General features: G+C 38.9%; 2 protein-coding genes across 2 annotated transcripts; one reads left to right on the forward strand and one right to left on the reverse strand.

Moving 5' to 3' along the window:
- Window positions 1-3,570: 3,570 nt before the first annotated feature.
- lrr1 (leucine rich repeat protein 1) lies at window positions 3,571-7,576 on the forward strand. Its single transcript, XM_079261879.1, has 5 exons — window positions 3,571-4,083; window positions 4,659-4,757; window positions 5,164-5,416; window positions 6,407-6,881; window positions 6,971-7,576. Exons 1-5 carry the CDS (start codon window positions 3,901-3,903, stop codon window positions 7,224-7,226), a joined length of 1,266 nt encoding a protein of 421 aa, XP_079118005.1. The 5' UTR covers window positions 3,571-3,900; the 3' UTR covers window positions 7,227-7,576.
- A 275-nt stretch (window positions 7,577-7,851) lies between these two features.
- On the reverse strand, window positions 7,852-10,512 carry dnaaf2 (dynein axonemal assembly factor 2; the record flags this gene model as incomplete). The annotated part of the gene is made up of 2 exons (XM_079261603.1): window positions 9,103-10,512; window positions 7,852-8,037 (listed from the first exon to the last, which is right to left on the reverse strand). Exons 1-2 carry the CDS (start codon window positions 10,507-10,509, stop codon window positions 7,852-7,854), a joined length of 1,593 nt encoding a protein of 530 aa, XP_079117729.1. The 5' UTR covers window positions 10,510-10,512.
- Between the last annotated feature and the right edge of the window lie 2,156 nt (window positions 10,513-12,668).

The raw sequence follows: 12,668 nt of genomic DNA on the forward strand, positions 1-12,668 counted from the left end.
AATTAGCCTTGTAACCATATACACTACTCACAAAAAGTTAGGGATATTTGGCTTTCAGGTGAAATTTATGGAAAATGCAATATGTTCATGCTACAGTGATATAATATCATAAAAGTAAGACATTTAAATAGAAGGATGCACTACTGATTTCCTCATCTCAAAAAATTCATTCAACACAAAAGGTAACAACAATGGTAGTTACACCACAAGAAAAAATTTGAACGTCTCAATATGTCGTCATGTGCCCTTGAGCATCAATTACAGCTTGACAACGACGTCTCATGCTGTTCACAAGGCAACTTATTGCCTGCTGCGGCATGGCATCCCACTCTTCTTGAAGGGCAGCCCTCAGGTCATTGAGGTTCTGGGGTGCAGGGTTTCGAGCCTCTACACGACGGCTCAGCTGATCCCACAGGTTTTCAATGGGATTCAGGTCTGGAGAGAGTGCAGGCCATTCCATTTGAGGTACACCAGTCTCCAACAGCCGTTCCCTGATGATGCGGCCTCGATGAGCAGGAGCATTGTCTTCCATGAAGATGAAATTAGGCCTGTACTGTTCATGTAGGGGCACAATCACTGGATTAATGATGTTATTCAGGTAGTATGGGCTTGTCACTGTACCATTCACAAAGTGTAGGGCAGTTCTGTACCAAGTGGACACCCCTGCCCACACTGTAACACCGCCACCACCAAAAGCTCGCCTGGTGACAACAGTGGCTGATGCATAGCGCTCTCTCTGACGTCTCCAACATCATTGCCGGCCATCATTTCTGCTCAGTGTGAATCGACTTTCATCAGAGAACAGCACTGAGGCCCACTGGTTCCTCGTCCAGCGTAAATGCTCCCTGGCCCATGCAAGACGATGATGCCTGTGCCTGGTGGTGTGGTCAGGTACCCGTGCAGGTCGTCTAGCACGCAGACCACGCTGATGTAAACGGTTTCGAATGGTCTGACGTGACACTTGGGTGCCTCTCACCTCTCTTAAACGTGCCTGGAGTTGAGTGGCATTCATCATCCGGTTTCTCAGGGCAGTGTTCACAATGTAGCGGTCATCAGCACGGGATGTGGCCAAAGGACGTCCACTTCTAGGCCTTTCTGTGACTCTTCCAGTCTCTCCATATCTCTGTTGCAACCTGCTGATGACACTCTGTGACACTCCAAGCTCAGTGGCCACTTCTGTCTGAGAACGTCCTGTTTGAAGCATCGCAATGGCAAGGGACTGTTGTTCCATTGTTAGGTGTCGTCTTGATCTCATGATGTCAAAATGTGAACAGCATGATGAGGACAACTGTTTAAACACCAGCTCTAATTGAACCAGGACATTTATTGGTCAATTCAAGGATCACACACCTGCCGTGACTTTTGCCGTTAAGCTCCTTGTTAGAGAACAGCAACTTGTGCAAAATTTATTGAAACATTTAACAGTTGGACATGTGCATTTAAAAGCTTAGAGAAGATCACATTAAGTTCACCTGTACAGGTTTCAATGCATTTAGGCTTGTTGTGAAATTTCACCCAAAAGCTGAATATCCCTAACTTTTTGTGAATAGTGTATGTAGTATACCTCTATATGTATTTATATGGAAACTTGGTTGCCCTAAGTTGATTAACAGACTGCAAGTTGAAACCAAAGATAGACGTTTTTTAAATTGATATTGAACTAAAAACCTTTCACCAATGTGAAAGCAATAAAGATTTCTTTAAAGATTATGAATTGCAAGTATTTCACCGTAATATTTAAACCAACACGTTTTTTCCAGACTAGCTGATCATGGAAGATTTACATTGCCTAAAAGTGAATAGTACTTGACAAGATAGCACTAGGGGTTTGCTCTCTGTAAATACTTACTTAAATCTTTTATATACACATAATAACTGCATATATCCACTACTTAGCTTAATTAACTTTGTTTTTGCTTCTTCTTTTGTCCCTAGACACAAAAAAGATTTTTTTTTAAATGTTAGAGACAAGAGAACAAAACAAGATTAAGTTTTTTTTCAGTAATTATCGTGATCCGAGGTGACAATGTTAAAGACTTTCAGGCACAGTTCATTGGTCTTTCTGCTTTCTTCTCAAATAAGGAAATAAAACTTTAAGATAGAATTACGACTTTGCCTTAAGATATCAGAGTGGGGGGCTGAACTAGTAAAATACATTCAGTCCCAGTAATAAATGAGAAAAAATACTTTCCAAACTGCAAACTGAATGAATTAGTGGGTAGTTGAGTAGATAGATAGATGGATAGACGGATAGATAGATAGATAGATAGATAGATAGATAGATAGATAGATGGATATAGATAGATAGATAAATAAACTGAGCATGTCAGTTTATTAAGTTGACTGACTCTTTGTGAATAACAAGATAATGTGAAGTTGTCACAATAAGCAATGACTTTTGTTTCACAACTCATGGCCACTGGATGGTACCACCAATATGGGTAAGTGGTGATTTCACTATTATCTTAAAATCAGATATTCATAGCTCTGGGGGTGTATGGGGCAGCCCTTCAATCTGACTGACTAGGTGTCATATAAGAATAAGGTTAATAAATAGTTTGTGCAAATTGACCTTTATGGAAATAAATTTCAGATACCCAGAAGCATCTGAATGCAGCAGGTAATGTATATTTTTTTCTACATCAACACTTCCATGTTTTGATCATGATGCTTTATAAAGTCAGATTGTTGATTATTTATATGGAGGGTGATATTTGTTTGTCCAAACTATTACTATACTTTATGAAAAATATGTTAAAGTAATTTAAAAAGAAAAAAATAGAAGTGATGACTTTGCAGTTAATTGACCAAGAACATACCAGAATTTCTTGAGAAAAACATCACAAAAACATGGATAGCCTCTACAAGAGGAAAAAAGATCCTCCTGAGTACATACTGATAAAACTTGTGATTTGGCTCAAAGCAAGGTTTTCCTCGGTATCAATTAAGTGTTTGTGCAGCACTGATTAAATCCAAAATGGAGAATATAGTAAACAATGGTTGGTGGCTATTTGCTTTTAGACGTTTTGCTTTAATTTTAACACAAGATTACTTATTTAGTTATAATTATAAAATGATTATTTCCTAAATTCCATACTTTTTTGTTTAATTTACAATTTTCACCTTTAATTGGCAGCTACATATATTTGAGGTATGGTCTAGTCTGTCATTACTGCCTGTTTTATTTACTGTCAGAATCACCTTCATTGATTATCGTTAAATCATTACATAAAGTTCAGAGTTCAGAACAGACTGTTGTGTAAACAGCAAAACATCTGACTGTTGTACAACTAAGGTTGTAGGTTTTCTTTTTTAATAAGCAGTTGTCTGTTTTAGTTAGATTCAGTTTCAGTAAGTACATTAAATGTGACTGGGTTCAAAAGGTGTGTTAATATTCTACATCCAGTGGAGCAATTCATAAACAGTTTCTTACAAAGTTATCAGACGCTAAACTGCGGTCAGTCTTTAGTCCAGCTCCCCTGACAGACTCGCGCGCGCGCTAACATAGCAAGCGCTCTTGACGTCACTTCCCACGCGCGCTATGCTATGCTAACAGCAGCTAACAAGCCAACTGGCAACCCAGAACAATCCCGACCTTTACGGGACCGTCAAGTACTGTCAGCAGAGTTATTGCTGCCCTCCATGGTCTTAGTGTTAGGTATGCTAACGATGACATGTAGTTTCTTTATCAGCCGTTCAGATGCTGCAGCTGCTCTGTGAAGAAACGGGTCAGTTGTTGACATCCATGACGATTACGTGTGTGTATTGTGTCAGCTCCCCTCGGTGCTGACTTGCTAGCCTAACTTTTTTTTTCGTAGAAGTTTTGTCCTGCCTAGCATTTAATGCCTCGTTTCGCTCTGGCGCGGCATTAAGCCGGACAGCGTTCAAAAACCAGCTGAGATGAAGCTTCAGTGTGATGTCGAAGTGGTAAATCGGATGCTCCCCACGTATGGGATGAAAAGTCGGGGGAAGGGGACGAGAGCTGTCCTTTCCATCGGAAAACACTTGGATAAGACGAGTCAACGCAGAAACATCTACATGATGATCTGCACAGCCAAAGACAGGGCAGGATCAAAGTATAAGGTGTGTTATTATTGTTGCTGCTGTTTGACCCATTTCCCCTCGGGGATGAATAAAAGATCTTTGATTTGATTTGATTTGAGACGAATGAGCTAAATTAAAATAATTTCAGGGTATGAAACAACATCATGCCACTTTTTAAAGAAATAAATTAAGAAACAAAATGTGCTTGAAATAACTGTAAGTACACAGTCATATATACAACACAATAAACACAGGCACGAAACCTGTGATTGTTGTGGAAAAGGTTTATCATAAAAAGTCAAATATCACTCAAAATCAACTTGATAAACAAGAAAGAATTATCTTTCATACCAAAACTTGGATTACAAACTGTGGCAGAGGAGATTTTTGGTTTCAAATGCTGCTACCAAATGCTTATCATGATCTTCTAGTGATTTAAAAGTTCAGTTCTTTAAACTTGCTTGTTTAGAAAGAAGTAGAGGTGCTTTTAACTTGTCTCAGCTTGTTTAGGAAATGAGTCACTCTTGGTTGAATCATGATTCATGTGTATCCGCCCATCTTAAAATCATGAAATGTATTTTTCTAGTACTTATGTGTGCCAATTTCTCTTTCAGCTGAAAGGCAACATAGAGAAGTTCTTCACTTGGTTTGTCGAGGAAGGAAAAGCAACTGTGAGGTTAAAGGAACCTGCTGTTGACATTTGTTTGAGCAAGGTATGACATCTATCATGGTGTAATTACCGTCTGGGGAAGGAGGTCTTTATATGATAATAATGGTTAGTTTTCTTCACTTGCAAGTTTTTAAGCATTTTAAATGCATTAAAAGCATTTTTTTCAGTTTTTCTTTTTTTTAAAAATTGAATTGCTTAGATCTTTTTCACCATTATCACCCCGTGTAATTTCCATCCTACTCACAAATACATTCCCAGGAGTATGTTTCATCCTGTTCATTGAAAAGAACTGTGTCAAGATATTTTAAGCCAGTGAATCCAGGTTAGATATTTCAAGGAATCCCGTCAAACAGAATCGGCCTTAAAAGAAGAAGGTGCATCTGCTGTAAAGGTTACCTTGTCAGTCAGTCCACTTGCAATCCTGTAAATCTGTTTATGCATTGTTTTAGGCTGACGCAAATAGCTTGAAGAACTTCCTATCAGCAGCTCGTCTGGCAGACAGAGGTTGTGATACCAGCAGCCTTCCTCTCTCCACACTTACTCCTGTCCGTGCCAGAGATGTAGAGCAACCAAAGAAGAAGCTCAGCATCATGTCCAAGAAGGATTACCCCCTCACCTCCAACTTCCCCTACACTCTGGAGCAGCTGCAGGTCTCATACTGCAAACTGTCACGGGTCGACATGCGGATGCTGTCCCTTAAAGGTAGTCTTGGTTAAGTGGGTTTCTAATGACGTGCTAAAAATGGTATTTAGGTCTTTAGAGTTTGATTGTAAGGAGGCCCTGATGTGTAAAATACAACCACAAAATCCAATCTATAGCAGCCCTTTTTAAATAAACATTGCTTTCCATTAATCTGTTGGCAGTGGAGTGTCAGTGTCATGCTTGAATGACCCAACTGGAGATTTTTTGTCGCATTATGAGATGGCCAATGGCTAAACTATACCTAGTAAAACATAGATTACTTTTCATTATTGCACAAGAAACTGCTGCAGTCAGATGGTAGGGTATAGACATATTATCAGCCTATCAGGAATCTGATAGGCCAGGATATTTATTAAATAATTCACAGTCCTGTTTAAACTTTCCTATACCATGGTTTAATTAGCTGCAACACCAAGTTGCTTTTTTGTTCTTGCAGCTTTTGAATCAAATGCACAACATAATTTTATAGTTTAAGATTAAGTTTCTGTTCTGCCTGTCCTTATATTAATATTTTTAACTACTACTTTCAGTTTGATAGGAACTGTATGACAAAAAAAACCCCAAAATAAATGAAAGAACTTAATAAAGTGGTGCATTTCTTCTAACAAACAGGTGTGACGATGCAAACATAGTGTCCTAAGGTGAAATTAGATGTTTTTCCATGAGTGTTATACCTTTACGTGTATAACTTTGTTCAATAATGTGGAAAAATTGTCATTTTAGCTGCTTTCCTACTATGCTACTTTGTTTTACACAAACATTGCATATGAAGAGTTGTGGAGACATGGCGTGTTATTATATTTACTGCACTTGATTTGCAAGCAAATCTCACGCAAATGGTAAATATTGTGTGCACGCTGTCATTAACAATGGAATGTCTAATGATGGGGTGAGGAACATAAAGTTAATAAAAAGCTATGTGAGTACATTAATAGGCAGCTAAAGTACTGCTTTAAATGTTTGTGTTTTCTTTTGGTTTTCTTTTCATAGCTCTACGCAAACTTGACCTCAGCAACAATCACATAAAGAAGCTCCCTGCCACTGTTGGTGACCTCAGCTGCCTGTCTGAACTCATCCTCCACAACAACCACCTTGAAGCTTTCAGTGAAGCCCTCTGCTTGTCCACCTTGCAACGGACTCTCCAGGTCCTGGACATCAGTCAGAATCGATTGCAGTCCCTGCCTGCTCAGTTCTGCCAGCTTAGGGAACTGGTGAACCTCAAACTGGATGACAATGAGCTAGTGTGTTTGCCATTCCACATTGGGCGACTGTCAAAGCTGAGGTTCCTGTCTGCTGCACATAACCAGCTAAGTGTTCTGCCCGGTGACTTCCGCAAGTTGTGTCTGGAGAACCTAGACTTGTTTGGAAATCCATTTATCCAGCCCAACCCTCTGGACCACACAATGCGACTTACATTCCCTCTTTCACTCCAAGAGATGGCCTCCAGAGCTGTAGCTAACCTCAGGTTAGATTTAACCACCTACTCTCACATTTAAACCTCTTATTCCTGAATTCATACAGACGACAAACCTTTCTGTTTGATTCCTCCTCCAGGATTCCATATGGACCCCACCTTATTCCTGCCCATTTGTGTCGGGACCTTGAAGTAGCCAAGACCTGCGACTGCGGTTCTGTCTGCATTGGTTTCTACATCATAACAGCAGTGAGCATGAATCTTCACCAAGTCTCTCACACAGTTGTGCTGGTGGATGACATGGGAGGCACAGACGCACCAGTGCAGCAGTTCTTCTGCTCGCTCTCCTGCTACTCCGAGTTTTTAGACAACTCCCTCCAGAGAGGAATTAGATGAAGAGGAACACTCAGCAGCATCCAGGAATGGCAGGGGATGCTACAATAGTTTATGTGGCAAAATACTGATAGGAGACCATCAGAAGAGGAAGCTGCTAGTACCCCAGTGGTATGATTGCATTTAAATTAAAGGGCAGTTTGGAGTTTATTAAACTTTATTTTTAAAATTTCTTCAAGCTGCTTGTTTTACACTTAAATGTGACTTAGTATGGGCTTCATTTGTACAACAATGGCACTGACAATTTGTACAAAAACGTCTGTACGACTCACTGGTCTTACAGTATCTTGTCATTTTCTGTTCTGGTTTTTAGAGCACACAGCAGATTCCCCTGATGACCTACTTCTATAAGACAGGGCTTAAAATAAATAAGATTAATTTTCTTTAACAGGTTGCCTCAGTGTCCATTAACAGCAGCTAAAAAGAGTTGGCTGTTACTGTGCTAATGACACTTTTATAAATGCAGAAAAATAAAGTATTCCTTATCATATTGTCAGTAGTTTATTCAGTTATACTTAAACTATTGTTTCCTTGTGTTTTTTTTTAATAGATGAAGATCGAGGCTAGAAAAATCTGCTAGCTTTAACTGAATTTTAAACTTTTCTGGTCACTGCCAACACAAGCTCCATCAGTCCAGCTCATACATCAGTTTGTTTTGAAAAATGAACCCAGCAGATGTTGAATGATCACTGATTACTGTCTCATTCCCATCGGCATCAATCTCTCTCAATAATGCAGTTGGGGTCTTGTTGTCCTTTGAAGTTTGGAAAATCTGGTCCGCTGGCAGGTCATCTTCATCTGTATCCTCATTTTTCTTCACAGCAACAGGTGTGGGTTTTGCAGAACGAAGGGTAAAATATCTACTTGGGTCTCCATTGTTTGATGTTTTTGCTACATCTGCTGTGGACATCTTGCTGGACTTTGCATGCCCTTCAGAAAAGCAGACATCTCCTTCATTGCTCTGCTTTACGGTAGTTGTGTCTGCAGTAGTCTGTAATTCTTCACTGGGTGTATGATTATGAAGCGTGGCATCTGTTCTCATCTAGTGCAGAAACAAAAAAGAAATAGTTAAGCTTGGCATCCCTTCTTAGCAGATCATGACCTTTGATGTTTAAAGCATCGTTGATGGTACTGTTAAGCAAATGCTATTGTCAGACCAAAAACTCAATTAATGTAACTGCTGGAAAACTATGAATAAACAAAACAAATGATGGGGAATTCTCCATATCACAATGCTTAACCAAATCATCAAGACAGACTGACCAGATGTTTTTACTGAACTCAAGCAGTCTTTGTCTAATAGTTATAACGTTGAAGAAGGATCACCTGGTGGGCATGATGTGTATGATGACAGGTTAAAGACAGGACCAATCAGAGCCATTAAGCCAAACTTGTGCTTTATGGGTATATTTTCAACTACACTTAAACTTTGACTTACAAAATGATAGCAAGGGTCTCTCACCTGCATATTGTCTTGCATTATTCTGGTCTTTCTGGTTTCTTGACTATCTTTGGTGTTCATTTTAGATGCTGATTCCACTGTAGAGGTTAGGCTTGCTTCTTTTTCTTGTGCTGCATGACTGGAGTGTTGGCCATAGATTAAGATGTGATGATGTTCAGTTTTAGGCAAAGCCTCAAGCCTGTTATGTACAACAACAGTGTTTTTTCCAGCAAAACTTTCTTTTTCCAGGACAGAAGAATCCTTCTCTGCTGACTTGTCACAACTTTCCTCTGCTGATTTGCAGTTTATCTGAGTATCTTCATTTTGTTTGCTCCACTGTGTCGCCTGTCCACCTTCCTTCTTATTCATCTTATTTTTTTGTAATTTCTCATCCTGTTCACTCAATTCAATTTCAGGAATCTTTTGAGTTTCTTGTACCTCAATTCTTCTTTCTTCCTCACTTTCTTGGCCTTTTTGTTCCAGCTCCTCCCCTTTATTCTCCTCCACACCAGTTTCCTCTTCTTCCCCTGCCATTTGACACCGCTCAGCTCTCTGCTCTTTTTCCTCCTCTTCACATTTGTCTACCGTTGCCATATGCTCTTTTATGTATCTTTCTTCTTCTTGCTCCTCATCACCTGTTTGGTACTCCTGTTCCCTCTCTGTACATTTGACGTCCTTTTCAACCCCACTTCTCAGCTCCAGGCTCTCACCATCACTTTGAAAATCACTGACATTTGTTGCAGGTTCAACACAAAAATCAAAAGCCACATTTGGAGGATGAACAGGCAATGTGATGGTCAGCTGTCTTCTCTGTTTGTTGAACTTGGCTTCTCCTTTGTCTTCATCCACAGGATAGGCTAAAGGCAGCTCCAGTCTGTAGGCTGGGTTCTCTGACTCAAGCAGCAAGCTTTTCTCTTTCACTTCAAGGCTCGTATTTGTAGCTGACTTTAGGAGTGGCATGTCAATGGTAACCACAATCTCCTTCGGCCTGGGACTTTGGGCAGAGTCTCTCGAACACCTGAAGTCCTGTAAATCAACGAAAGAGCGATATTTTACTGTGTAGTTTGGCTTGGTCGGCTCTTTGGTTTGCCGTAATTGAATATGGCAGTTTTTGGGATCCATGGTGTTGTTGCTGTTTTCTGCTGGAGGCGGCGCAACAGGTTTTGTCTGCAGCTGTGTTTCATCTGGAAATGGAAAGGCAAGAGGATCAGGCTGCTCAGAGGCTTCCTTGACCTTGTATCCAGGTATGGGTTTTCGGATTACGCAAGGCTGAGGAGTACCTTTGTATTTTGTTTTCATTTGTTTCATATTCTTTTTGTCCAATGTCACATTGAAGGCTTTCTGAATTCCCTGAATGGCTGTGTCATCCACTATATCCATAAACTTCTTGTTTCTGCTTGCTATGTAGAGTGTGTCAGGATGGTATATGACATCATAAATCATGAATTTGTTACCTTTAGCATCTGTGTCTTGCCTTCCAGGATGCAGAGTGTGAGGTAGGGACCAACACTGCCCTCTGCGACCATCCTCTGACACAACACACTTAGACTCAGGCTTTCCAACTTTCTCATTTGTACAGATGTTGATGAAGCATCTCTGTTTGCCACCCTCGCTTGTTTTTAGAACCTTGAATGGTGTTGGGTGGATGAACTCGATGGTGTTTCCTCTCTCCTGCTCTAAAAGTTTCATCTCCTCTTCATATTTTTTCTTGTTCTCGGGGTCTGATATTTCTTGGGCGTAGTCACGCAGCATTTCCTTGAATTTATCATCTTTGAGAGCTTTAGAGAGCCTGTCCAATTCTTCCGCTGTCATGTTGAGCTCTTTCAGTTTATCTCCGAGCTCCATGTTGGCGATTGTACACAAGCGTCTGTTTGAGTGACACTTAAACGATAAGAAAACAGTTAAAGTTTTAACACAGAATCGACTTAGATCTATAAAAGCAAAGACGTGGTATGTATATCAGTTTAAGGTTAAATAATATACGTTTTACTTCGTTTTGCAAAAGAAATTCAAAGTGAAGAAAACTTCAGCGCGGGTTTGTTAATGTATCCATGGCAACATGGAGACCAACGGTAACAACGAAATACTTCCTCCCCAATAAAATGTCCAGTTGTTTCAAATTTATTTGTGATCAAATATATTAAAAGAGCTTAAAAACAACAACAACAAAAAAAAACCTTTAATTGATTATATTATATAAAATCACATTTTATACTATCTGCACCTACAGTATTAATTTTATGTGCATGTGTTTGTATGACGGAGTTTATCTACATTTTCGAGAGTGAGCTATATATGTCGTAGTCAAAGTTATGAACTAATACGACTGCCAACCTTTGATCCCACACAGTATGAAGTAAGATGTTTATTTTACGGACATATTAAACTCTAGTTCATATTTAACATTTTTTCCTCATTCACAGTATGCCTTAATGGCGTAAAAAGAAAAATGTAGCACCTAATGGGTTTAAGCAGAATTATCCTGGCCATTATTTTCTATTACATTTCCTTGGAAGAAATTATTTATTTAAAAAAAAAAATCTAAAATTATATTCTACGAATAAATAATGGCATTATTTATCATAAAATTAAATAATTCTTCGATTAACTATCTAGCACTAACAAAAACTCAAGCATGAAAACATTAGTTTGGTTTTTTTTGTTTTTTTTAAACTGCTATCTTAATGTTTTCATGCTTGAGTTTTTGTTAGTGCTAGATACTAAAAACAAAACAAACAAAAAACAATAAATACCCAGTTAGGAAAACCGAAATTCAGAACATCCATCCATGCATTCATGTCCCTATAATTAATTATAATTAATGTCTCTATATATAGGCTACTTCATATAAAACTGAACCAATATAAATATATAAATATAATTTCCTTGTGAGTGAGAATAGAAAAGAGGGGTCTTAAAATAACTGTAAGCCAGCAGTGGTTTGCTGAGAAAGAAAAAAGAAAGTACAGGACAATGACAATGTTATTATAAGCTTTATCAGAAAAAAAAGAATGTTTTAAGGCTGTTCCTGGGACTCAAGGGCATCTACTTTCCCAATCTAGGTACTGAGTGCTGAGGGTTCTGGTCTCCTTTCTACTTTTAAATGCTTTAGGAATCACAAATAAACTTGCAGCCTGGTAAGCTGGGAAAAACTTGGAAAATATGGAACAGTCGATCTCTAAGATATGAGAAGTTTTTTATGTGATTACAACAAAACTCTTCAAAATTTGGTAGTGACACAGCAAAATAAATGTAAAGTTGTAGAAATACAAGCTCTCCTGTCAGTTCCCATCAGAACCCTGGCTGCAGCATTTTAGTTTATTTACAGGTTTGAACACTAACAACTCTGCCCCATATTCAGTCATATAACTTCTAGAAATGACTTTGAGGTCAGTGCTTTGAGAATTTTGTTGTTGTTGTTAGAGAACAATGAGATTATTATTAAATAAAGCATTATCATTAAGTGCTTTGCGAGTAATAAGAGTCATATAACCTCTTAAATATGCCATTAGCCAACGAAAGAATAATTAAAAAAAAAAAGTTAAATTTGATTAATCTGCGGTGTGCCATTCAGTAAGTATTTAGACAAACAGCTAAAATGGCAGTAATCACTTCTAGATTAGAATTGTATGGACAAAAGTTTCAGCATCACTTTTGGGCCTTTATTGAAGTAATGACATATTCACGCCAGCAGGTGTCACTAGAAACCACAACACCGGTGGCACGCGGCCAGCGAGTATGTCGGTCAGTAAGGCAAATGGGCGGGTGTGTGTAGGAGAGCGGTGATTGGTCGCACCTCCAACTGTTCATATTTCTCTCTACATGATTGGAAGCAGCGTTGTTACTGGGTATGAGACCACTGCGTTTGTGCAACTGAGAAATATATGGAGGGCGGAAGTATAAGAAAGTCTTCATTCTTCCCTTAGTCTCTTGCTTTGTCTGCAATTACCCACATATAAGTTCAATTTCTCAAGTTGAAGTGTAATTGCTGTAAATCACTTTCT

The sequence above is a fragment of the Telmatherina bonti genome (genome assembly GCF_933228915.1).
Source record: "Telmatherina bonti genome assembly, chromosome: 22".
Classification (NCBI taxonomy): Eukaryota; Metazoa; Chordata; class Actinopteri; order Atheriniformes; family Telmatherinidae; genus Telmatherina; species Telmatherina bonti.

Coding starts and splice junctions, on each gene's coding strand:
- lrr1 (XM_079261879.1), top strand. CDS start 3,901: ATGAAGCTTCAGTGTGATGTCGAAGTGGTAAATCGGATGCTCCCCACG. Junction 4,084..4,658: donor GGGCAGGATCAAAGTATAAG/GTGTGTTATTAT, acceptor TTTCTCTTTCAG/CTGAAAGGCAACATAGAGAA. Junction 4,758..5,163: donor TTGACATTTGTTTGAGCAAG/GTATGACATCTA, acceptor GCATTGTTTTAG/GCTGACGCAAATAGCTTGAA.